The sequence below is a fragment of the Neovison vison genome, chromosome 1 (genome assembly GCF_020171115.1).
Source record: "Neovison vison isolate M4711 chromosome 1, ASM_NN_V1, whole genome shotgun sequence".
NCBI classification, from domain to species: Eukaryota; Metazoa; Chordata; class Mammalia; order Carnivora; family Mustelidae; genus Neogale; species Neogale vison.
The window spans coordinates 99,020,758-99,047,900 of record NC_058091.1 but is presented as its reverse complement, the minus strand read 5'-3'; the positions used below and the strand labels follow the sequence as shown (position 1 = coordinate 99,047,900).

General features: G+C 42.5%; 1 protein-coding gene and 1 long non-coding RNA gene across 2 annotated transcripts in view; one reads left to right on the top strand and one right to left on the bottom strand.

Moving 5' to 3' along the window:
* Positions 1-22,153, top strand: LOC122909177. The gene is made up of 6 exons (XR_006385096.1): positions 1-106; positions 9,022-9,104; positions 10,586-10,711; positions 13,316-13,538; positions 14,951-14,995; positions 22,132-22,153. It is a non-coding gene; the product is annotated as an uncharacterized LOC122909177 (long non-coding RNA).
* A 3,168-nt stretch (positions 22,154-25,321) lies between these two features.
* The window catches only part of FBXO9 (F-box protein 9), a 41,648-nt gene continuing 39,826 nt past the window's right edge, over positions 25,322-27,143 (bottom strand). The window contains exon 13 of the mRNA XM_044252913.1: positions 25,322-25,934. Within this exon, the coding sequence (XP_044108848.1) occupies positions 25,826-25,934 (109 nt within the window). The 3' untranslated portion in view covers positions 25,322-25,825. The remainder of the gene's footprint in view (positions 25,935-27,143) is intronic.

Sequence of the window (27,143 nt, the reverse complement as noted above, 5' to 3'; positions counted from 1 at the left end):
CTTTAGGATGGAATGTTCTGACTAGCTGTTAAATCTGTCTAGTCTAGGGTGTCATTCAAAGCCATTGTTTCTTTGTCGATTTTCTTTAGATGATCTGCTTATTGAGGTAAGTGGGGTATTAGTCTTCTGTTGTATTATTGTTGACTCATTCCTTTATGTTATTTACTGTTTTATGTATTTGGTGCTCCCAAGTTGAGTTCATAAATACTTAGAATTGTTATGTCTTTGCCTCTGTTATTGTGTCCTTCTTTATCTTCTATATATAGCAGGACAGCTATAGTTAAGTGGGTGCAAGCTGAGGTATTCCAGGGTTCTTAATGTGTGGGGTGCCCTGGTGGGGTGATTAGAGTCCAGGCCAGCATGGGCCAGGTTGTCCTGAGGTCCTCCTATCCTGAGGACAGAAACCCTGGTAGGGAGTAGTCCAGAGGTCCTCGAGTTGTCTATACAGGGAGAGCCTTGGTGGGGCAGCTAGAACTGAGGGAGGTACTGGCCAGGCCTTCCTGGGGTGCTCTGCAAAGGGGGAGGTTTGGTAGAGCAGCTAGAGCCAAGGCAGGCATGAGCCAGAAGGTCCTGGATTGCTTTGTGCCATAGGTGCCTTGGCAAGCTGTCTGGAGCCAAAGTGGTATGGGCCTGGAGTGTTCTGGGGTGCGTTGCACCTTGGTGTGATAGCTAGAGCTGCAATGAGCCTGGACCAGGGAGTTGTGGGGCAGCTGGGGCTGGGGTCATTTAGGGCCCGAGGGCTCACTGAGGCGGTAAGCCAGCGGTGGCACCCAGGCCTTGTTCCTGTCCATTGTGGAGTGGGAATGTAAATCATGGTGCTCACCAGCCCTTCTGGTCCGGAGAGAGTTCCAGCAGTTCCCCCACCATTTGGTGGAGTTTATGACTGGCTCTTTTATATTTTAGTTGCTCTTCTATTTTATTTCATTTTCATTTTTTAAAGATTTTATTCCTTTATTTGAGAGAGAGATAGGGAGCACGAGCAGGGGGAGGGGCAGAGGGACAGAGCTTCATGAACTGAACCACCCAGGTGCCTCTAGTTGCTCTTTTATTTATTTATATATTTATTTATTTATTTTAAAAAGATTTTATTTATTTATTTATTTGACAGAGATCACAAGTAGGCAGAGAGGCAGACAGAGAGAGAGCAAGGGAAGCAAGCTCCCCACTGATCAGAGAACCTGATGCCTGACTCGATCCCAGGACCCTGAGATTGTGACCTGAGCCGAAGACAGAGGTTTAACCTACCCACTGAGCCACCCAGGCACCTTCTAGTTGCTCTTTTAAACACTGTTTGTTTGTTTTCTTTTTCTGTGCCCCAGGGCATTCAGGGCTGGTGTGGGCAAAGGCCCAGGGCTCGCTGAGGCAGCCAGCTGGTTATGCTGCTTGGACTCTGTTAGGATGAGGGGGGAGCATAAACCACGGCACTCATGCCCCTCTCAGACCCAGAGAGAGTTCCAGGGCTGGTTCCTTTATATTCTAGTTCTCCTTTTAAAACACAGCTTTTTGGGGGGTAGGGGTGCCTGGGTGGCTCAGTGGGTTAAGCATCTGCCTTCGGCTCAGGTCATGATCCTGGGGTTCTGGGATTGAGTCCCACATGGGGCTTCCTGCTCAGTGGGGAGCCAGCTTCTCCCTCTCGCTCTGCCTGCTGCTCCCCCTGCTTGTGCTCTCTCTCTCTGTGACAAATAAAAAAAAAACCAAAATCTTAAAAACAACCCCACAGCTTTGTGTGTGTGTGTGTGTGTGTGTGCCATAAAGGAAGCAGATCCGCTTACCATCTCTCAGCACCTCCCTCCTCGCTGACCTTTGCAGTGTGGGGGATAGTTGTTCCCTTCACAAGCGTGTTTCCATCTCCCATGCTGTTCTCGGTGTGGTCTTTTCTTTGTGCAGAAGTTGTTCAGTCAGCCGTCACTTCCTCTTCAGGAGGAATTGCTTTATGAAAAGGGGTAGATTTGGTGCATCCCTGGAGGGGGTGGGTTCAGGATGTTCCTACATTACCATCTTGGATCGGAACTTAGGGATCATTTAATGTACACAGCACAGAGGTGCTTCGGAATCAGGAATTTAAAAGGAATGTTCCCAGACCTCAAGGAACCCAGACTTTATTTATTTATTTATTTATTTTTAAAGATTTTATTTGTTTTTATTTGACAGAGATCACAAGTAGACAGAGAAGCAGGCAGAGAGAGAGAGAGAGGGAAGCAGGCTCCCTGCTGAGCAGAGAGCCCGATGCGGGACTCTATCCCAGGACCCTGAGATCATGACCTGAACCGAAGGCAGCGGCTCAACCCACTGAGCCACCCAGGCGCCCGGAACCCAGACTTTAATAGAGGGAAATCGATGTGTAAAAACTTTAAAATTGTCAGTGATAACAGATGAGGAGAACAAAGGCAAGAAAAATGCAGCTAAAATTAAATTTCCTTATAGTTTTCAGCCCACTGATAAATACCTGAAGGTTACAGAGCATGACATCCCTCAAGGACTCATGACTGCCTTCATGTTAATTTTTTTTTAAGATTTTATTTGAGAGAGAGTGAGCACGTGAGAGTGTGCACAAGTTGGGGGAGGGGCAGAGAGAGAAGCAGGCTCCCTGTTGAGCGGGGAGCGGGATGTAGGGCTCGATCTCGGGAACCTGGGATCATGACCTGAGTTCTATGCAGACACTTAACCCACTGAGCCACCCAGGGGCTTCAGTGTTAATATTTTGCTGGAGACTAAAAGCACCTTATCTTGACAATAATAGTTAGATCTCCAGATCCTGTCATTCTTCTTTAACATGTGGAAATCCCTTTAGAGACTTATGGCATCTCTATGCACCACACCCCCAAACTTAAAGTATATAATCAGCCACTCTTCACAATCACAACTGCAGCTATCTGTCCATGGGTCCTGTGCCTGTGCTATAATCATCTTTTTGCACTGAAAAATGTCTTAAGAATTCTTTCTTGAGCATTGTGATTGATGGCCCCACATCACTTTTGGTGTCCCCTGTATACAGGGATTCTACATCGTCCTTCATTTGGACTTCGAGCCTCAGTGCAAACTTGATGAGTTACTAATGCTCAGGCTCCCATGGGAGGTTTCCTCCTCATTAGTCTAATGTGATCCCCTCCACATTTCTGGTTTAGCAACTTCTGCCCAGGAGACCTCTGCCTAGAGCTGGCTAAAACAGGTACCCTGACTGAATTAAAACCCAGCCAGGGACCATTTCCTGGGGAAGTCAGCTATCAAGACCACATGTGTTGGAATGTCACTTAGACCATGATGGATTTCCATCTTTACTATTCTTCCTCCGTGTCCTCTACTGACAACTTAAATTGTAACATTAGGTATTTCCTCCTGCAAATTGTTAGCATCTCCAAGGGTTAAGATGTCAGACTCTATTGGTTCACCTACTGGCATCTATTGTGTCCTGGGAAAAACAATAGGGAAGCAAATGGATGTTGACATCCCTCCAGTAAATAAGTCAGTATTTTAACAGCTTTTTGAGGGATGCCTCTGGTCTCTCTGAACACTAAGAACCCTTGACATAATCCTAAATGGGATGCCATCAAGCAGTCTAGGAGGGATTATGATAATGGACTTTTCTCCTTTTATGGGAATGGAATTTTCCTCTTGGGGGTGTCTTCCTCCCTTGGGATATCTCTTAACCCATTGGAACTGATTTGGATTGCAAGATTTAAAAGAAGAAAGGATTCATCATCTTCTGCAATAATGCATGGCCTCAGTACTCCTTAGTAAGGAGTTGAGGGGGAAAAATAGCCCAGTAATGGGACAACAGACTTCAGTACTACATACCAGTTAGATCTCTTCTGCAGGAAACAAGGCAAGAGGATTGAAGTGCCCTATGTCCAGGCCTTCATGGCCTTAAATTAAGATTCTGACCTCAGGGCTCCTTGCAAAATTTGTTCCGCCATTTAAACAAGCTAATGAATCCCCTCAACATACTGGACGATGATTGTCTGAATAGGCCCCCTCCTCCCAAAGAACTTGGGCTCCGGGAGGAATCACCGGCCAGTTCAAAGAAGACATTGAATCTGTTACTATCCCTCCTCCTTAAAAGCCCCAAGACCCTTCTGCTCCAGCTGGGCATACCAGGAGTGGAATTCTCTGTCTTCTGGGGGCTCCTTCTAAACCTGGACTATATTCTGTAAGGGAGGTTGCTAATGGAGACAGTGGATGTGATTAGAGTCCATGTCCCATGATCCATGGCAGACTTGGCTCAGATAAAACAATTAGGATGATATTCTGAGAACTCTTCTCAATTTATTGAGGATTTTCAGCAATTATCTGTTAGGTTTGAACTCATTGTTGTACCCCTGAGGAAAAGAACCCTATCTGGGTAGGGACTCAAGAAGTTGTTGATGAACTAGCAGCCAGAGATAGAGATGGTTATTTGGTGGGAGGTGTTGCTATCCCAAATACCCAACCACATTGGCACTATCAAGGAGGGGAAAGATGAGTCCAAATGATAACTTAATAGAGGAATGAAAAAAAGTATTTGATAAACCTGTAAGCTTTGTTAAAATTCATGGAATTACTCAAGGAGCTGAAAAAAATCTAGCTCTATTTCAAGGTCTTCTGTTAGAAGCCATCCTTACATACACAAATCTGGACTCCATCTCACCTGAGGGAACCGTTAGATTATGCATGCATTTTATAAGTCAGTTGGAGCCTGACATCCACTGAAAATTGACTAGAGTGACTTTAGGTCCTCAAACCCCCACCCAGCATGTACTAAAGTTCATTACTGGAGTTTTTAATAATAGAAGGTTTTAAGACAGGGAAAGGACTGGAGAGCTAAGCTGCAGGGTAAAATACGGGTTCAAATATTGGCTACCGCTCTTCGCGGATGCCCCACAACAGGGACTAACCAGGGGCCAAAGAAAAAGCCGGCATCAGACCAAGGACCAGGTAAGACCCATGCTTTGGGTGTGGCCAGATTGGACACTGGAGCAAGGAATGTCCAAAAAATGCTCTCCACTGGGGCCATGTCCTATCTGTAAGGAAGAAGGACATTGGAAGAGAGACTGTCCTCATCTCCAGAGAGGGAGGAAGACAGGAACTCACTTCTTCGCCTGAGAGCAGGAACCTGAGGATCTGGCATGATGGGGCCCTAATGCTGGTCCGGCTGCCTTTGACATCCAGATGACTGAGCCCCCCAGGTTACCCTGGATGTGGAAGGTAAGTTTGTCAATATCCTTATTGGTACAGGAGCCATTTACTCTGTTTTTTACTCAGCACTCAGGCCCTAGTTATCTTTCTTTCTCTCTCTTTCTTTGTTTCTTTCATTTATTTATTTATTTTTTTAAGAGAGAGTGAGTGGACGGGGGAGGTGTAGAGGGAGAGAGAGAATCCCAGGTAGGCTGTACATTCGGCATGTAACCCAACTCAGGGTTTGATCTTGTGACCCCAAGATCATGACCTGAGTGGAAACCAAGAGTAGGATGCCTAACCCCAACCACCCCAGCCCTACTTGTCTTTCTAACCACAACATTGTTGGCATAGAAGGAGAAACTAAAATGAAATGTCAGACAATTCCTTTAACTTGTAAATATAGAAGTCAGCTGGAGACTCGTGTTTTTCTAGTCCTTCCATCTTGTCCCACTCCATCACTTGGAAGAGACTTAACACATAAACTAGGAAGCAGGTTTGCTCTTACTAAAGAGGAGAATGGCTTTTCTCTTTAACACTTGGAGAATTAAAACCTTGCCCTGTAATCCTTTCTAATATTTGGAAGGAAGTAAATCCACAGGTCTGGGATTGCAGTGTCCCAGGACAGGCTCTTAAAGACCAACTAGTTAAAATGACCTTAAAGTATCCAACCACTCTACGTCATAAAAAAATAGATATATCCCTTAAAACCTGAGGCAAAAGCTGGGTTATAATCACTTATTGGTAAGTTTCTCAAACATGGTATGTTAGGGCCTTGTCAATCTCCTTATAATACTCCAAGTTTACCAGTTAAAAGGCAAATGGAGACTATTGAATGGCATAAGATTCAAGGGCAATAAATGAAGCCATTGTACCTATTTATCCCATAGTGCCAAATCCCTATAATATTCTCACCCAGGTCCCTGGGGATGCTAACTGGCTTATAGCACTTGACTTAAAAGACACCTTCTTTTGCAGCCTTCTAAGTGAAGAAACACAGCCACTACTTGCTGTTGAATAGGCCTCACGTTCAAGCCCAGAGGCTGCTCAGTTAGCTTGGAAAGTCTTGCCACGAGGATTGAGAGACTGTCCTCACCTATTTGGGGCTGCACTTAGTAAAGACTTTGGTGATAGATCCTTGATCTATCGTCCCCTTGAGGGACAATAATTCAATATGTGGATATTCTACTCTGTAGTCCCACAAAAGAAATATCTGAGAGTAATTCTGTAGCTTTTTATTTCATTTTATTTTATTTTTAGGATTTTATGTATTTATTTACCTGACAGAGATCACAAGCAGGCAGAGAGGCAGGCAGAGATGGGGGTGGGGGGAGGGAGCAGGCTCCCCGCTGAGCAGAGAGCCCAATGTGGGGCATGATCCCAGGACCCTGAGATAATGACCTAAGCTGAAAGCAGAGGCTTTAACCCACTGAGTCACCCAGGCGCCCCTATAACTTTTTATTTCTTGGCAAATGGGATAGCATGTTTCTCTTAAAAAGCACAGGTATCTAAACAAAAGGTGTACTCATCTGTGATACGAATTAACCCAGGCTTACCATACCCTGTCCGCTGATAGGAAAAACACTGTGTTATCTCAGACCCTCTGCTACAAAGAAACAACTCCATATTTTCCCAGCTGTGGCAGGATTTTGCCACCTATGGATGGCTGGATTTGGGTTCTTCGAATCATTGCGCGATTCAGTTAAAGGCCCTGATAAGGAACATTTACTCTGGACTAAAGCCCAGCAGACAGCCTTTCAAACATTAAAAGCTAACCTTTCACGGGCCCCAGCTTTGGCTTTACCAAATTTAGAAAAACCTTTTACTTTGTATATAGCAGGAAAACAAGGACAAGCTTTGGGGCTTCTTTCCCAGAAATTAGGGAACAAAACAAGAGCACTGAGCTGTTTTTCAAAGGCCCTTGATAACTAGCATCAGGGTGTCTGGCTTGTTCTCGAGTGGTGGCTGCAGCAGCTCTCCTGGTAGAAGCAGCTTCAGAACTTACTGTGGGACAGTCCTTGACAGTGGTGACTCCACATCAGGCCCACAGTGTCCTAGAGACCAAAAGTGACCAATGGATGACAAGAGGCGGATGTACTAAATGCCAGGCTAAGTTTATAGATATGTCTGAAATAATACTTAAAACCTGTCAGACTTTAAACCCAGCTACCCTGATGCCTGGACCTGACCATCTGACTTCTATGTTAGGACATGACTGCTCAGAAATTATTGATTTTGATTATTCTAGCTGACCAGACTTAAAAGATTCCCCCTATTGAAAATGCAGTGGATAGTAGATTTTACCGATGGCAGTAGCTTCATGGATAAGGGAGAAGGAGAAGACACTTACGCTGTAGTTAGCTTAAGACCACTGAGGCCAAAGCCCTTCCGGTAAATACATCTGCCCAAAAGGCTAAATTAATAGCACTTACCCCTGCTCATCAATTGGCAAAAGGCCTAAAAGTTAATATTTATACTGATTCCAATGATTTTTCCTGGTGCTACATGTCCATGGAGCAATTTGGAAAGAAAGGGGATTACTATCAAGTCAGCTCCCCAGATAAGGGCTGACCATGCAGCCAAACAGGTAGCACAAAATTAACAAATATTAAGTCTTACATCGGTTTTAACTCCAATTATTTACTTAAGTGGGGGTGGGCAGACAGGGGGAAAGGCAGAGGGCGAGGATGAGAGAGAATCTTAAACTTGGATCTTGATCTCACGAGCCTGAAGTGAAATAGCACTTAACTGACTGAACCCCCCTAGGTGCCCCCATATCTTCAGACTGTTTAGACCAAGAGATTCACGTGGCCAGGAAACAAGTATATTTTTTAAAAATGCACAGGACTGCCTTGTTAATGATGGGAACATCTCCATACCCAAAAATAACCGATGGAAGGTAAAATACAGGTTTACACCAGGCTACTCATTTGGGCAAAAAAACCTCTTTAGAACGTTTAATAAAAAAATATATTTGGTGGCATAAATTTAACAACTATAAAACAGATCTGTTGATCCTGTATTGTTTGTGTACAAGTAAATCTGGAAAGAGCTGTCCATCCGCCTCCCCCCACTTTTGACACCAGTCCAAAGACATGGAACGTATCCAGGAGAGGACTGGCAGCTTGATTTCACACAGCTGCCTCCTTGCAAAGGCTCTAAGTTCCTACTAGTGTTCATTGATACTTTCACTGGCTGGGTCAAGGCCTTTCAGTATAAAACTGAAAGAGCCATGGAAGTAACCAGAGTTTCGTTGTGAGACATTATTCCTAGATCTGGCTTTCCACGGACCCTTCAAAGTGGCAACAGACCTTTTACTGCACAAATAACAAATAGCACAGGGAGCTATTAAATATTAATTAAATATTTTCTATATCCACAATCCTCTGGAAAGATAGAGAAAGCTAATCCTACTTTAAAACAGCACCTTACTAAGTCTAGAGACCCGGGAAGACTGGGTTACTCTCTTATCACTAAGATTTCTCAGAATGAGAACTGCTCCAGAAGAACCTATAGGTTATGAGATATTATATGGAAAACCATTTCTGACAGTGGACCTGTGATAAGATAAAGATCATAACACTTTATGTAATGATTCATTTGAGGCTGGTTTAATTCATAAGTTACTTAACAAATATAACTGATGACATGCTCCCCAAACCTGACTGAACTATAACTGAAAGCCCAGCCCATGCCAGCCCTGGAGACATGGCTTCTTTCCAGGATTGAAAGTCAAGTGCAGTGGGGGACTTAAATCTAAAATAGAAGAGTTGATGTCGGGTCATATTATGTACTTCTACTGCAGGAAAATTAGGGGGACACTCTTCTTGGACTCCTGGATCTAAAATAAAAGCTGTACTTCCTTCATAGGAAACCAGTGAACAAATTACCATGCCTTCTTACTCCTGTGAACCTTTAGAAGATTTGAAACTCCTCTTCAAACGACTATGAAGGTTGTATATTCTCTTTTTGTTCTTTGTTCACCAACATTAAGAGACAGTGCCTTTCCACAATGGGCACAACATTATGCTGAACTTCAAAATCAGTTTGTTGGCTGTGTGGAATTGTTCCCATGGCAAGTACATTCAAGTTACCCTGGTTTGTTTCTCCTATACAAGGTGCTGACTGGCACTCCTTGTACACTTATATTTTAGATATGATACATAATCCTAACACCAGCATATATTGTGATAATTCTATCACTTAAAAAAAGTGTTTCTTCTTGGCCCATGATCAGTATGACTTGGAACTTTCCAGGTCATAGCCAGACTTTTTGATACTCTCAAACTATTAAGGTTTTGTTTGTTTGTTTGTTTTAAGATTTTATTTATTTATTTGACAGGGAGATCACTAGTAGGCAGAGAGGCAGACAGAAGGAAAGGGGGAAGCGGGCTCCCTGCTGAGCAGAGAGCCCTGATGCAGGGGTCAATCCCAGGACCCTGAGATCATGACCTAAGCCAAAGGCAGAGGCTTAACCTGCTGAGCTACTCAAGTGCCCCTCAAACTATTAAAGCTTTAACTGAATTCACAAGCCTACAAATTAATGTCTGTCAGTGAATGCTTAGATTACAAAACCCTGCTTCTCAATATACCTATGATGGTATATACCAAATCTGGGATGATTATTTATGGTTCACACCAACTTCTGGACAACGCAATCAAAAGGCAGTTTTATGCTGACTACAAAAGAAATCATACATGTGATACTTGGGCAGCAAATGAGATAGCTATCGCTAGAAGATGCTCTCAAGCCATTGTACTCCAGGTTACTGGTTAGTTTGCTACTGGCTGGGCAAGGCAACCCAGAATTAGATGGCTGGCTCCAAATGGCCCCTGATGGTAACATGGCTCTAACCTAAGGCCCTGGTTTCCTCTGGGATGGACGTGTCATTGTACCTTGGGTTTTGCTTAGATTCGTGGATGCATTATCAAAACCATCACTACTCTGGCTAATCTTCCAAATTTAAAACAATGATAGACAATCACTATTTCACTGGTATGATCATTTAACATCCATCTTTGTTCCCTCGGTGGAACTGGAGGATAGCATATGGAATCCCTTACCAAAAGCACTATAAAAGCACTAAATGATTCACAAATCAGTATTTCCTTACCTAATGCTGAAGTTACACAGAAGCTCAAAGCACTTCTACAAAATCAAATGGCCTTCAGTATTTAACAGCTGCACAAAGCGATACCAACCCTGTTATTAAAATGGAATATTGTACATATATTCCAGTTTATCACAGAAAGGAAACAAGATTGCTAAAAGATATGAATACTCAAATTGGCACTTTACAGGATCCTTCCCTCTCTTTTAATGATTGGCTAAACTCCTGGACTGGAGGAGGATCTTGATCAACTATCAAAGGTCTTTTTATTGGGCTTCTTTTTCTCTTAACAATATCCATCTTCTTTTGTTGTTTTTTTCCAGTGTCTCCCCGCCTGGTCTCCCTGGGGAGACTCTTCCAATTGCCCTTACTTCAAGTTGACCGATGATCCTTTCTACTTGAGATTTGCATGGGTTTGTCTACCTTGGATTCGGCTGCCTCTGCCTTTGGTAACTCCTCTGTATAAATTACCCAACTGACCAATGTTGACTTGTAGGTAGGGACATCGCTGTGCCCCTCTTCAGCAGGAAGAAGTTACAGAAGATTAAAAACTTTCCAGCCTCAGCGACCTTAAAGATTGAAGGGTCAAAATTGTTCGGGGAGTGGGGGGGTGGGGTGATGAGGAGAACAAAGGCAAGAGAAATGCAGCTAAAATTAAATTACCTCAGTTTTCAGCCCACTGATAAATACACAAGACCTGCAGAGCATGACATTCCCCAAGGAACTTGTGGCTGCCTTCATGTTAATGTTTTGCTAGAGACTAAAAGCAACCTGGTCTTGACAATAATAGCCAGATCTCCAGGATCCCATAAATATTCTTTCACATGTAGAAATCCCTTTAGAGACTTAGGTTATCTATATACTTCTAAGTTTGGGGGTGGGTGGCATGTAATCAGTTGCTCCTCACAATCCTAAGTGCAACTCATTGCCCCGCGGGGGTCCTATGCCTGTGCTATAATAAAGGCACCTTCTTGTACCGTAAGATGTCTCAGGAATTCTTTCTCCACGAACCCACATCAGTAACTCCACGTGCGCTCCACGACCCCACATCAGTAACTGCTAGGAGAGCGGTGATATGGAGTATTTAGGAAACACAGACAAGGGCTACAATCTGGTGGAGTGGGGGAGTGTATTACAGAGGGGCTGAGTCTCTTAAGATGGAATCCCATTAGCTCCATGATTGGCTCAGTGATCCCTGCAGCCAGTTACACTAGTTAAGCAGCTGTGAGGGTTGAACTTAGCCCACATCATTTTCTTGCTCTCACTGGTTGGGGACGTGCCTGTCCATCACTGTAACCACCTGCCCTCATGGGGCTCTTCAGCATCTGAGGTACAGATCATCTGAACTGAGATGTGCTGTAAATGTAAATTATAATGCAGATTTCAGAAATTAAGAATGAGTGTAAAAAAATCACATTAATATTTTTATATTACATGTTCAAATGATAACTGTCTTGGATCCATTGAATTAAAGTCTATTATTGAAATTAATTTCATCTCCTCTTTTTTTTTTTTGGTTAGTGTTGCTCCAGAAAACTTAAAATATTTAATTTATGTAGTTTAAATTTGAACTAGGTGATGCTGGTCTAAGTCGTTGGTTCAGCTCCAGTAGGAATTCTAGAATATTGGAGTTCTGACGTGACCTCTTTAGAAGTGGACCCTTGGCTCTGCCACGGAGTTAGCCTTGCCCCACTCCTCAGTAACTAGGGTAAGCTTACACATGTGTAAGTAAGCTCTCTTAACACCAGAGTTATTTTAACTTTTAAAGTGGGGACAATAATGCTTATGAATTGTGAACACACACAATTGGTTTATATTCCCTATAAACCAAAGCTTATTCTCCATACATAACACATTTAAGCTCTTAAACAACTCTGTCAAGGTGTCATTTAGAAATAATAAACTCTTAATGAACGTTATTAAGACTCAAATTTATGGAGCACTTCCTACTGCCAAGCCCTTGGTATGAATTCCCTCCTGTAATTTATGGGGCTCTAGTTTTATCGCCTTTGGCAAACCAGTTCACCATTTCAGGTCCCCATTTCCTCACCTCTGCCCTGGGATGGTTGATCAGTAAATGATTTCTAAGATAAATTCTAGCTTTGACATCCTATGTTTCCTCTGAATTAAAAAAAAAAATTTAGCTCTCACATTTGTAATATTCCAAAGAGTTATCTTCCAATGGCTGGTTTCTTTTTGTCGTCTCTTGTTCCTGTTTCCCTGATTATATTTCTTCTTTCATCTCTCTGGAGATGTATAATGTTGGTTTGTTCTTAAATTTTTCTCCTACTACCTGTCCTTTCCTGTTTCTCTGCACTTCTTGTTCTTTTTCTAAGTTTGCTTCCATTTGTTTTTTGTTTTTTTTTTTTACTTTTTAAAATTACGTTATGTTAGTCAGCATACAGTACATCATTAGTTTTTGGTGCAGTGTTCCATGATTCACTGTTTGCATATAACCAGGTGCTCTGTGCATTATGTGCCCTCCTTGATACCCATCCCTGGGCTCACCCATTCCCCTACACCCCACCTTAAAACCCTCCATCTGTTTCCAGAATCTGTAGTCTCTCATGGTTTGTCTCCCCTCTGATTTCTCCCCCTTCATTTTTCCCTTCCTTCTCCGAATATTCTCCATGCTATTCCTTATGTCCCTCACATAAGTGAAACCATATGATAATTGACTTTCATATGATAATCTCCTCCAGTCCCATCTATACCGAGGCAAAAGCTGGGAATTCATCCTTCTCTATCTTTTGTGTTAGAGACTTTCCCCTCCCATGTCTGGCCTTCCTGGCTTTCCCATTGATATTCAGGAATGAGACACTGAATGCTGACTGGAACCTCTGTCTGGGGGGGAGGGGAGGAGCGGTGGGGGACGCGTGTTGACTGAGTAGTGAGAGATGAGCCTAGTTTGTTGAGGTACCTCAGTGTCAGCATCTAGTGGTCTTTATTTGGAGAGGCTATTTTCTCAGAGAGGAAGTCTCCACATTCCTGCCTGATAGGTATCAGCCTGGCAATTGGAGTTCTGGAGGCTAATTGGGAATCCTTCTTGCCAGGTCTTACCATTTCAGTGTGGTGCCTTGCCTCCATTGGGAGTTCAGTTGAGTTATTTGCTCTCTTCAGCCTCCCCTACTTCCAGCAGAGGTCTCAAGTCTCTACAGAACAGCAGCAGTCATGAGAGTACATGCAATGGCTGTTATTGATGAAGCACCAACTCCATCAAGCATTGTTCTAAGCGATTAACAAGGAATATGTCATTTCTTCCTCTCCACTCTGTGGGTAGGTACCGTTCTTTCCTCCAATTTCTTCTTGGGACATGGAGAGTTTAAGTGACTTGCTCAAGGTCACAGAGCCCTGGATCTGGCACTTCCACCCAGAACCCAGGCTCAAAACCACGATGTCACTTGTCCCTCTGCTGTCTACTTCCCAAATTCTACCCTCTCTTGTCCATTGATGGTGCCTCTCCTGTTCTTCTTGTCTTTGGGGATTTACTGCCATTTTACAGGATCGCAGAGAAGAGTGGAAATAATGTGAAGGTGTCATTCACCATTTATAACCAGAGATGGAAATCCCTTTTTGGATATAGGTGGCCCTCATAACTGGTCACCTGACTGATAAATCGCCAGTGTGAGACTAAGGCCAGTCCCGCTCTCCCAGCTTCTGCTTCTGATCCTAGTTAGACGTAGCCTCAGAAGCCCCAGGGAGCCCTAGTTCATATATTTATTGGCATCATGGTCAAGTTACCTAGAGCTGTTGCCAACAGCATCCACCACCAGGGAATTGACTGGCTAGGTTGTGTGATTCAGAGCATGAGACCATCAGCTAAAGGAGACAGAACTGAAGTGTTTCACTGCAGGAGTGAGAAAAATCTCACATATATACCAGAGGCCAGAACAATTAACACCAAAAGGTAAATAGTGGATTTTATTGGGTGAGGTGCCTACAGGTAATTCATGTTTTTTTCTTTCTGCTCACCTGTTTTCCAGATTTTTTTATACTGCATGTGTTTTTTAACAAGAAATGGTTAAGATGTTTAAGAACCTTTACCCTTTGATTTAGCATTTCTGCTTCTTGGAAACATCCTAAGGAAATGATTAATGATAATGTATGTTAAGATTTATCTTAACAATGTTAACAGCAATGTTCATTCCAGAGACATTTAGAAAGTTAGAAAACAGAAATGTCTAAAAAAGAGATTAAAGTTGGACTATGTAGTCAGTAAGATATATATTGAGGGGCACCTGGGTAGCCGACTCTTGATCTCTGCTGAGGTCTTGATTGCAGGGTCATGTGTCCAAGCCACACATTGGGCTCCACGCTGGGCATGGAGCGTACTTAAGAAAAAAGAGAATATATATTGAAATGATGTACATGGTACAATTATGTAAAGAAAACAAACCTATAAAGTATGTGCAATAGAATTCCAGTTTTTTATTTTTATTTTACTTTATTTTTTAAAAGATTTTCTTTATTTAAGAGAGAGAGAGTGAGAGAGCGCATGAGAGGGGGAGAAGGTCAGAGGGAGAAGCAGACTCCCTGTGGAGCTGGGAGCCCGACATGGGACTCGATTCCAGGCTCAAGGATCATGACCTGGGCCAAAGGCAGTCACTTAACCAACTGAGCCACCCAGGTGCCCGAATTCCAGTTTTTTATTGAAGTATAATTAATATACACTGATGTATTCGTTTCAGGAGTACAACACTGATTCAGCAGTTCTATACTCCATGCTCACCATGGTAAGTGTAGTCACCATCTGTCACGTGATACCCTTATAATGTTACTGGCTATATTCCCAGTGCTATACTTTTCATCTCCATGATTTATAACTGGAAGTTTATACCTCTTAACCCCCATGTGTATTTTTCCCATTCCTCCATCCACCTCCCCACTGGTAATTATCAGTTTGTTCTCTGTATTTTTTAAAAAAGATTTTATTTATTCACTTTGACAGCAGGAGAGAGAGTGAAAGAAAACACAAGCAGGGGGGGCAGCAGAGGGAGAAGCAGGCTCCCCACTGAGCAGGGAGCCCAATGCAGGGCTCAATCCCAGGACCCCAGGATCATGACCTGAGCCAAAGGCAGATGCTTAATGACTGAGCCACCAAGCACCCCTGTTCTCTGTATTTAAGAGTCTCTTGGTTGGTTAGTTGGTTTGGGTTTTTTGTTGTTCATTTGTATTGTTTTTTAGATTCTAAATATGAATGAAATCACTTGGTATTTTTCTTTCTCTGTCTGACTTATTTCTCTTAGCACAATATCCTCATGTTTATCTGTGTTGTGGCAAATGACAAAAGCCATTCCATTTTGCAGCTGAGTAATATTCCATCATAGGTATATACCATTTCTTCCTTATCCATTCATCCACTGACAGACATGGGTTGCTTCTATATCTTGACTGTCAAAAATAATGCCACAATAAATCTACAGGTGTGTATCTTTTCTAATTAGCATTTTTGTTTACTTTGGGTAAATACTCAGGGGTGAAATCACTGGGTCATATGGTATTTCTATTGTTAATTTTTTGAGAAACCTCCATGCTATTTTCCACAGTGGCTGTACCAATTTACATTCCCACCAACAGAGCACAAGTGTTCCTTTTTTCTGCACATCCTCACCAATACTTGTTGTTTCTTATCTTTTGATTCTAGCCGTTCTGACAGGTGTAAGGTGCTATCCCATGGTAGTTTTGATTTGCATTTCTCTGATGATGAGTGACGTTGAGCATCTTTTCTTATGTCTGTTGGCCATCTGGATGTCTTCTTGGGAAAACTGTCTATTCAGGTCCTCTGCGCATTGTCTAATAGGATTATTTGCTTTTTTGGTGTTGAGTTATAGAAGTTCTTTATGTATTTTGGATATGAACCTTTTATTGGATATACCATTTGCATAGCTCTTCTCCCACTCAGTGGGTTGCCTTTTGGTTTTGTTGATTGATTCCTTTGTTGTGCAAAAGCTTTTTAGTTTTATTTATTTTTTTATTTATTTATTCGACATACAGAGATCACAAGTAGGCAAGAGAGGCAGGCAGAGAGAGAGAGGAAGGGAAGCAGTCTGCCTGCGAAGCAGAGAGCCCAAGATGGGACTCGATCCCAGGACCCGGGAATTATGACCTGAGCCGAAGGCAGAGGCTTTAACCCACTGAGCCACCCAGGCGACCCATAAGCTTTTTAGTTTGATGTAATTTCAATAGTTTATTTTTGCTTTGGGTTCCCTTGTTTAAGGATATGTATCTAGAATAATATTGCTAAGGCTGATGTCAAAGAAATTACTGCCTGTTTTCTTCTAGGAAGAAAGGTCTTTTTTTTTTTTTTTTAAGATTTTATTTATTTGACAGAGAAAGGAGGGAGAGAACACAAGCAGGGTAGTATCGGGCAGAGGCAAAGGGAAAAGCAGGCTTCCCACTGAGCAGAGAGCCCGACATGTGGCTCGATCACAGGCTCCAGGATCATGACCTGAACGGAAGGCAGATGCTTAACTGACTGAGCCATCCAGGCGCCTCTCACATTAAGGTGTTTAATGCGTTAGACTTTATTTTTGTGTGTGCTGTGAGAAAGTAGTCCAGTTTCATTTTTTTTTGCATGTAGCTGTCCAGTTTTCCCAGTACCATTTATTGAAAAGACTATCTTTTCCCCCATTGTAAATTCTTGCCTCTTTTCTCATAGATTCATTGACTATATAGGTTTTTCCCCCCCTGGACTCTGTATTCTGTTTCACTGGTCTGTGTATCTGCTATTGTGCTGGTTCAATATTGTTTTGATCACTACAGCTTTGTAGTATATCTTGAAATCTGGAGTTGTGAAACTTTCAGCTTTGTTCTTCTTTCTCAAGATCGCTTTGGCTATTTGGGGTCTTTGGTGATTCCATATGAATTTTAGGACTGTTTGCTTTGGTTCTGTGAAAAATGCCATTGGTATTTTTATTGGGATTGCATTGAATCTGTAGATTGCTTTGGCTGCTATGGACACTCTGACAATATTAACTCTTCCAATCCATTAGCATGGGCTGTCTTTCCATTTGTTTGTATCATCTTCAGTTTCTTTCACCAGGGCTTTATGGTTTTCAGAATACAGGTCTTTTACCTCCTTGGTTAAATTTATTCCTAGATATATTTTTTAAAGATTTTATTTATTTATTTGACAGACAGAGCTCACAAGTAGGCAGAGAGGCAGGCAGAGAGAGAGGGGGAAGCAGGCTCCCTGCGAAGCAGAGATCCCAGTGTGGGGCTTGATCCCAGGACCCTGGGAACATGACCTGAGCCAAAGGCAGAGACTTAACCCACTGAGCCACCCAGGCGCCCCATATTCCTAGATATTTTATTCTTTGGGGTACAATTGTAAATGAGATTGTTTTCATAAATTCTGCTTCTGCTACTTCATTATTAGTGTATGAAAACACAACCAGTTTCTGTGTATTAATTTTAAAGATTTTTTTAAAATTTCTTCATTTGACAGATCACAAGTAGTAGGCAGAGAGGCAGGCAGGGGGGCAGGAAGCAGGCTCCCCACTGAGCAGAGAGCCCGATGTGGGGCTCTATCCCAGGACCCTGAGATCATGACCTGAGCCAAAAGCAGAGGCTTAACCCACGGAGCCACCCAGATGCCACCGGGTATTAATTTTATGTCCTGCAAGTTGACTGAATTCATTTATTCTAATAGTTTTGTGATGGAGCCTAGATTTTCTGTGTATAGTATTGTGTCATCTGCAAATAGTGACAGTTCTACTTCTTGCCAATTTGGATGCCTCATTTCTTTTTCTTGTCTGATTGCTGTGGATGAAAGCCGTGAGAGTGAACATCCTTGTCTTGTTTCTGGTCTTAGAGGAAAAGCTGTCGGTTTTCACTGTTGAATATGATGTTAGCTGTGGGTTTGTTATATGTGGCCTTTATTATGTTGAGGTGTGTTTCCTCTAAACTTACTTTGTTGAGATTTTTTATGATGAACAGAAGTGAATTTTGTTATATTCTTTTTCTGCATCTATTGTGATGGTCCTAGGATTTTCATATTTGGTTTTGTTGCTGTGGTGTAGCATGTTGATTGATTTGAGATTATTGAACCATCTTTGCATGCCCAGAATAAATTCTACTTGATCATAATGCAAGATACCCTTTTAATATATTGCTGATTGTGGTTTGCTAATATTTTGCTGAGGATTGTTGCAACTATGTTCATTAGAGTTATTGGTTTATAGTTTTCTTCTTCTTTTTTTTTTTTTTTAGTGTTTTTTTGTTTCGGTATCAGATTAATGCTGGCTTCGCAGAATGTATTTGGGAGCTTCCCTTCCTTCTAGTGTGTGTGTGTGTGTGTGTGATTGAGGAGAATATACGTTAACTCTCCTTTAAATGTTTAGTAGAATTCATTTGTGGATCCATTTGGTCCTGGATTTTGTTGTTGTTGTTGTTGTTGGGGAATTTTTGATAACCCATTCAGTTTCTTTACTAGTAACCCGTCTGTTCAGATTTTCTGTTTCTTCCTGATTCCGTTTTGGAAGATTCTATGCTTCTAGGAATTCATCCATTTCTTCTAGTTTGTCCAATTTGTTGGCATATAATTTTTCAGTGTCATCTCTTTTTTTTTTTTTTAAAGATTTATTTGTTTATTTGACAGACAGAAATCACAAGGAGGCAGAGAGGCAGGCAGAGAGAGAAGAGGAAGCAGGCTCCCCACCAAACAGAGAGCCCAATGCGGGGCTCGATCCCAGAACCCTGGGATCATGACCCAAGCCGAAGGCAGAGGCTTTAACCCACTGAGCCACCCAAGCGCCCCTCAGTGTCATCTCTTAATTCTTTGTATTTCTGTCAGTTTTTACCTCCCCTCTTTCATTTCTGATTTTATTTGTGTCCTCTTCACTTTTTTTTCTTCTTGATGAATATGGCTAAAGATTTATCAATTTCATTTATCTTTTCAAAGAGCTGGCTCTTGGTTTCATTGATTGTTTCTTTTGGTTTTGTGTTTGTTTATTTGCTTGTCTCTATTTCAAATGTTTCTGCTCTGAACTTCATTACTTCTTTCCTTCTGCTAACCATGGGTTTTGTTTGTTCTCCCTTTTCTTATTCCTTTAGGTGTGAGGTTAGATTAAGGTTTTTCTTGTTTCTTGAGGCAGGCTTGTATCAGTATAAATTTTCCTCTTAGAACTGCTTTCACTGTGTCCCAAAGATTTTGGACTGTTGTGTTTCCATTTTCATTTTTCACCAGCTATTTTTAAATTTCCTCTTTGATTTCTTCATTGATTATTGGTTGTTTAGTAGCATGTTGTTCAGCCTCCATATATTTGTGCTTGTTTTTTTTTTCCCTTGTGATTCATTATATTGTGTGAAAAGATGCATAGGATTTTAATCTTCTTGAATTTATTAAGACATGTTTTGTGGCCCAACATGTGACCTACTCTGGAGAATGTTTCATGTGCACTTGAAAAGAATTGGTATTCTATTTGGTTTAGATGGAATATTCTGTATATATCTCTGTTATGGCCCTCTGGTCTAATGTGCCCTTCAAAAACATGTTTCTTTATTGATTTTCTGTCTGGATGATTTATCTATGGAAGTAAGTAGGTTGTTAAAAATCCCCTACTATTTTTGTATTACTGTCAGTTTCTCGCTTTATGTCTGTTAACATTTCTTTTTTTTTTTTTTAAAGATTTTATTTATTTATTTGACAGAAATCACAAGTAGGCGGAGAGGCAGGCAGAGAGAGAGAGAGCAGGAAGCACGCTCCCCACTGAGCAGAGATCCCGATGCGGGGCTCGATCCCAGAACTCTGGGATCATGACCTGAGCCGAAGGCAGAGGCTCTAACCCGCTGAGCCACCCAGGCACCCCCTGTTAACATTTCTTTTGTGTACTTCGGTTCTCCAATGCTGGGTGCATAGATATTTACAATTGTTATATCTTCTTGTTGAACTGATCTCTTTATCATTATGTAGTAATGCCCTTCTTTGTCTCTTGTTACAGTTAACATTTCAAAGTAACTTTGTCTGATCTAAGTATTGCTACATTGACCCCTACCCCCGACCCACTTCCACTGCATGCTTAATCTCTTTCCATGCTTTCTCTTGTCTGTATGTATCTTTAGGTCCGAAGTTAATCTCTTACAGGCAACATGTAGATGGGTCTTTTTTTTTTTTTTCCATTCAGTCATTTTGATTGGAACATTTAGTCCTTTGACATTTAAATTATTAATAAGTATGTACTTATTGCCATTTTGTTCATTGTGTTGGTTGTTTTTGTAGGTATTTTCTGTTACTTTTTTCTTCTCTTGCTCTCTTATAGTTTGTTGGCTTTCTTTAGTATTATGCTTGAATTCCTTTTTCTTTTGTGTGTGTGTGTGTATCCATTACATGATTTGATTTGTGGTTATCTTTTCATTCATATCTAATGTCTCATGTGTACAGCAATTATATATTAAGTTGATGATCTCTTAAGTTCAAGCACACTCAAAGTATTAAATTTTTATTCCCCCCCTACTTTTTATGTGTATGATACCATTTGCTACATTTCTATTTTGTGTATCCCTTGAGTAAATGTTGTAGAAATAATTGATTTTACTAGTCTTTGTTTTAACCTCCATACTGGCTTTTCAAGTGATTTATCTGTTACCTTTACTATATGCTTGTTTTTACCAGTGAAATGTTTTCCTTTTAATTTTGTTCTGGTTAAGGCCTTGCCTTTCCTTCCTTCCTTTCTTTCTTTCTTTCTTTCTTTCTTTCGTTTTTTCTTTCTTTCTTTCTTTCGAGATTTTATTTATTTATTTGACAGAGACCATAGGTAGGCAGAGAAGCAGGCAGAGAGAGAGGAAGGAAAGCAGGCTCCCCACTGAGCAGAGAGCCGGATGCGGGGCTCGATCCCAGGACCTTGGATCCAGGATCCCAGGACCCAGGATCATGACCCGAACTGAAGGCAGAGGCTTTAACCCACTGAGCCACCCAGGTGCCTGGTTAGGGCCTTTTCTTTCCAGTCAAAGAATTCCCTTTAATGTTTCTTATCAGGATGTTTTAGTGATGATGTATTCCTTTAACTTCTGTTTGGGAAGTTCTTTATCACTCTTGTTCTAAGTGATGACCTGCTGGATAGGGTATTCTTGGTTATAGCCTTTTTCCATTTCAGCACTTTGTAGGCCAGAAGGGATTGGCATGATACATTAAAAGTTTCTGCTGAGGAAAAAAAAAAAGCTGATAGCTTTATGGGGTTTCTCTTGTATATCTTTTTTTCTTTTCTTGTTGCTTTTGAAATTCTTTATCATTACTTTTTGCCACTTAAATTATTATGTGTCTTGGTGTGGAACTCCTGGGTTCATCTTGTAAGGGGCTCTCTGCACTTCCTAGACCTGGATGTCTGTTTCCTTCCCCACATTTAGGGAGGTATTCAGTTATTATTTCTTCAAGTAAATTTGCTGAAGTTTTTGTTTTTTTTGAGAGAGAGAGCACAAGCGATAGGGATGAGCAGAGAGAGAAGGAGAGCAGGGAGCCCGACGTAGGGCTCAATCCCAGGACTCCAGGATCATGACCCAAGTCAAAGGCAGATGCTTAGCCAACTGAGCCCCCAGGAGCCCCTCTTCAAGTAAATTTCCTGCCCCCTTTCTCTCTTTTTTCTTCTTCTGGGATCCCTATAATGCAAATGTTATTAGGGTTGATGTCGTTGTTGAGTTCCCTTAACCTATTCTCATTTTTTATTCCTTTTTTTTTTTTTTTTTTCCTGTTTGGCTTAGTTGCTTTCCTTACTGTCTTCTGGATCACTGGTCTGTTATTCTGCATCTTCTAATCTGCTGCTCTTTCCCTTTAGTATCATTTCTATTTTGGTATTGAATTCCTTACCTCTTGTTCTTTTTTATATTTCCTATCTCATTAAGTTCTTAATGAGTTTATCTACTCTTTCTTTTTAAGTAAACTCCAGGCCTGGCATGGAGCCCAACTCAGCACCTTGAGATCAAGACCTGAGCTGAGATCAAGAGTCGGATGCTTAACCAACTGAGCCACCCACGTGCCCCTATCCACTCTTTTCTCAAGTCTAGTGAGTATCTTTTTGACCATTACTTCGATTTTTTTTTTTTTTTTTAGGTTTTTGTGAGAGAGAGAGAGAATGAGTGGTGGGGAGGGGCAAAGGGTGGGGAGAGAGAAAGAGAGAGAGAGAGAACAGATTTCCTGTTGAGCAGGAAGCCCAAAGCAGGGCTCAAGCCCAGGACCAGAGATCCTGACCTGAACCGAAGGCAGATGGTTAAATGGCTGAGCTACCCAGGTGCTACCTTACTTTGATTTTTTTTTTTTTTTTAAATCAGGCATAGTGCTTCTCTGTTTCATTTTGCTGTGATTTTTCTATGCTTTCATTTGGGACATATTCCTCTGTGTCTTCACTTTGTCTTAGTCTCTGTGTTTGTTTCTGTAAAATAGGGAGGTCAGCTATGTCCCTGGTCTTGAAAGTACTGACCTTGGTATCCTAGAATGCAGTGCCCCCTGGGCACCAGAATCAGCTGCTCCAGGAGTATCCTTGTGAAGCCTGCATGTGCTCTACTGTGTGGCTGAGCTATGTTTGCCTTCCCCTAGTCAGCAGCAATGACCTGCTATGCCTGCTGTGGGCACACAGCACTGGGTTTGGACTCTGCGCCATTGAGGGGCCTGGTACCAGTTTGGGGCTTATAGGTGGATGGGATCGGCAGTCAGATGAGGTGTGTAAATCAGCCTTTCTGCTGTAGCTGTGGGCCCTACAAAGGGCAGCACTTTCTCCCTGTGTTCCATAGAGGCTCACACTGATGGGCAGAGCTGACAGACCAGAGTAATCTTGCTGGTGCAGTTACCAGAGCACCGAGCAGTGGGCTTGCTTCCTACACAGTCAGCTAAGAGGCTCTGCCTCTGGAACTGGGGGCACACTGGCAGATTGAGTTGTCTCCCTCTCCCCATGACAGGAGTCCCTTTTGGCAGGCAGGGTAATGGGTGGGGGGCGGGGAAACCACACGGGGTGCTGGTGAAGTAGGTGGAGCATTAGTGCTGGTTGCCACCAGTATCTGACTGTCTAGTCTAAGGGGGGAGAGCCCCCAACAGCCCTGAGCCCTCCTACCTTGCCCTCCACCAAGGTGTGAGAAGGGGGTTTGTGGAGGAAATGCAGCAGCAAGAAAGCCGACTCCAGGTTAGTGCTTAGGCCAGAGTCCCCGTGAGGACAGCTGAACAGTTCAGGCAGGAGCTGAAATGCACGTTCTCAAAAATCTTTTATGGATTTTTTTTTTTTTAGATTTTATTTATTTATTTGACAGAGAGAGATTACAAGTAGGCAGAGAGGCAGGTAGAGAGAGAAGGAGGAGGAAGCAGGCTCCTCTTTTATGGATTTTTTAGGAGTGACTGTACCTACTGCTCTGTCAGCTTCCCCTGGTACTTGCTGGCTTCTGTAATGTCCAAATAGAGCAAAGGAAGGACATTCCTGAAGTTAAAAGGCTTCTGTGGCAGGATTTGCAAAGAACAGTAGAAAAAGGCTACACAGCAAAAGTTCCTTCTGGTTAGTTATCTTTGGGTGTGTCTTTGGCTATTTTCTGATTTTCTGTATAATCTAATATTCTCAAAATAAATGTATATTGCTTTTAACAGTCTGGGGGCACCTGGGTGGCTCAGTGGATTAAGCCGCTGCCTTTGGCTCAGGTCATGATCTCAGGGTCCTGGGATCGAGGCCCACATCGGGCTCTCTGCCCCGTAGGGAGTCTGCTTCCCTCTCTCTCTGCCTACTTGTGATCTGTCAAATAAATAAATAAATATTTTTTTAAAAAAAATGAATGTGTTGGGCAGGCACCTGCATGGTTCAGTCAGTTAAGTGTCTGACTTGGTTTCGGCTCAGGCCATGATCAGGGTCATGAGATAGAGACCCCTCCCCCCATCAAGGTCTGTACTCAGCTCTGAGTCAGCTTGATTTTCTCTCTCTCTCTCTGACCTCTGACCCTTTCCCCTGCACTCTAAAATTAATATTTAAAAATAAAATTTAAAAATCTGTATAGAAAACAGTTTAAAAAATACTATTTTCAGCTTCAAGCTAAAGATTTAAGAGTTGCTTTAGCGGGCACAAGGAAAGCTTTGAACTTGGTACCCACTGGCTGTCTGCAGCAGGTCTTGACTAATCCAGGCATGGTGGCCAAACAAGAAAATCTTCGATTCCCACTCTCCGTAGGAAATTCTTTTCTAGCTGTATTTGACAAGGTCCTAATCAAAAGTCCTTTTAACTTGCATTATCAAAACTGCTGGTCACATGAAGAGCTGCCTTACCTTAAAAACAGGGAGGAAAGCAAAAAGCCTAACTTGAGGGAAACACCATTTCTCAGATGACTACAAAAAGCCAGCTGAAGTAGGAGTCTCTTCTTTTCAAACATACTCTGGATGTTTGGTTTTCACCTTAAACATAACATGCATTAGTTTTTTAAAAGACCTTCCCCATATCGAATTGCAGGAACTTAGGAGGCATCTTTTATTTTTTTATTTTTAATTTATTTGACAGACAAAGATCACAAGTAGGCAGAGAGGCAGGCAGAGAGAGAGGAAGGAAAGCAGGCTCCCTGCTGAGCAGAGAGCCCGATTCGGAGCTCGATCCCAGGACCCTGGGATCATGACCTGAGCCAAAAGCAGAGGCTTTAATCCACTGAGCCACCCAGGTGCCCCAGGAGGCATCTTTAAATGTCCACATGAACTTGAAAGCAGCTGTGGCTGCAGCTGCTGATTTCTGTAAGTGTGTGCGTCTTTGACTCTAGCTGTGTTTGAATCACCCAGAAGAGAGCTGACTCTGGGAGAGGGCTGCCTGGCGCCAACTCTGAGACCACACAGCAGTGGCATCGTCACTAGGGAGGCAGCACGGCACACTCAGGGGCTGGCGCTCTCTCTGTTTGAAATCTGGATAGAGTGGGGACTGGGTTGACATGACTGCTGTGTTCTTTGAGGAACAAAGATGCCCAGCTGAGTTTGTTGAAGGGCTCTCGGCTGGGGTGTGGAGATCTACAGTCTGCAGCTGCAGAGACCATGGACAGAAAAGAGGCAGGTTCTTAAGCTTTTGCTGGCTACCACAGGGCTGTTTTTGACTCTGATGTGTAAGGAAGGCCATCCAAAGGCATTTTGTTGAAAGAAATGTTTATTATTTTTATTGGTCAAACAGTCTCAAACAAATTCAGAACAAGTTTTCACATTTTGAGCCTTTAATGCAAAGACACTATGTCATGCGTGAGAGAAATGCTGACCCAGGGGAGCCCTCCCCTGAAGCAATTTAATACCAGGACGGTCAGGCGGAAGGAGACTTGTGGGACAGAATTCTGCTCAGAAATCCTCTTGAAAAAGGACATGATTTAAAGCTCATCTGAAGATTTTTCACAACATAAATGTGCCTGAACAACCTGTAATCTCAACTTCTTAATTTCGAAACAAAATACCCCAAGTATCAACTATCCCTTTTAAATAAAAAAAATAATCAATTTATACTCTTCTTAAAAGAACTCTAACAATGTAAAATAAGTTCCAAATTCCATATATATATATATGTATGTACATTTATAACTTAGGTGCTCTTTTGCTCTATATACTTTCATTCATGCAACAGGGACAGAGGACTGGATGTGAGGCCCTACAGAGGCCTCTCGGAAAAAGCAGTGTAGCTCCTCACTCTGGCGAAGAACAAGGGGGTGTACATCTTGTCAATCTCAAAAGCAGTAACTGCAGTCTCACCAGTTGATCTGGAAAGAAAGCACAAAATTACCAGTTACAAGGAAATTTCAACTTAGTTAAAATCCTTACATATTTACAGGGGAGAACTTATCTGACGCTTTAGTCTTTTTTATTTTTATTTCATCTCAGTAAACTAAAAATGATAGCAGCATGATAAGAGAAAACTGCAGGCCTAAAACTGTGTCACTTAGACCCAGTTCCCAAACCAGGGCCCAATACCTAATCTAAATGCAGTCTCAAATCAGTCGGGAATCTTCTGATGGGCGCCCATGTGTCTGCGACATGGGCCCTCTCCACCCCGCGAAGGAAGATGAGGTAGCCTGCATGGGACGACTCCCTGCTTCTCCCTCTGAGGGAAAGCAGCACTGCCTGGAACAATCCTTCCTGCCCCTACCCTCCTTTTATAAAAACCTTCCAAGTTTGTGCAACTCCTCTGAGCTCCCCTCTGTACCCTTTAGATGGAATGCTGCCCAATTCAGGACTTGTTTAATAAAGCCAATAAGACAATTAAAATTTACTTGGTTGAATTTTTGTCATTTAACAGATTTGGTGGCAGCAACAGGATCCAAAGTGAACTTGCGGCAGCGCCTGGGTATGAGAAAACATAGGCGTGGTACCTGTGAACCTTTGGAGTTCACTCTTTTTTTTTTAATAAAGATTTTTATTTATTTATTTGACAGAGAGAGACTACAAGTAGGCAGAGAGGCAGGCAGAGAGAGAGAGGAGGAAGCAGGCTCCCTGCCGAGCAGAGAGCCCGACGCGGGACTCGATCCCAGGACCCCGAGATCATGACCTGAGCCGCAGGCAGCGGCTTAACCCACTGAGCCACCCAGGCGCCCCTGGAGTTCACTCTTTCTCACCATTCGGAGGGCCATGGGTAAGTTCCTCTCAGTTATGGGTTCTTTGTCATCACTGCTGACTCAGGCTCCCCAGCTACGTGGTGTCCCTTTACAAGGCAGGATGGCTTGTACAGCCTATCGCTAGTGGGGATCTTGGAGGCCAAAAAGCCGCAAGAATTGGTGGGGATGGGTCAAGCATTTAAGGCCTGTTACAAGTGCTCAAAACCTCAAGAAGACTGCTGGGATGGGGTAAGTTGATCGTGAAACAGGTTAACCTGGCACTAGGTCAGCTACCGATCTCCAGAAACTTCCCAGGCACGAGGTACCCTGCGAAACACGTACCACCCCCAGCCCCACAGCACATCCCTTTCAGGTGTT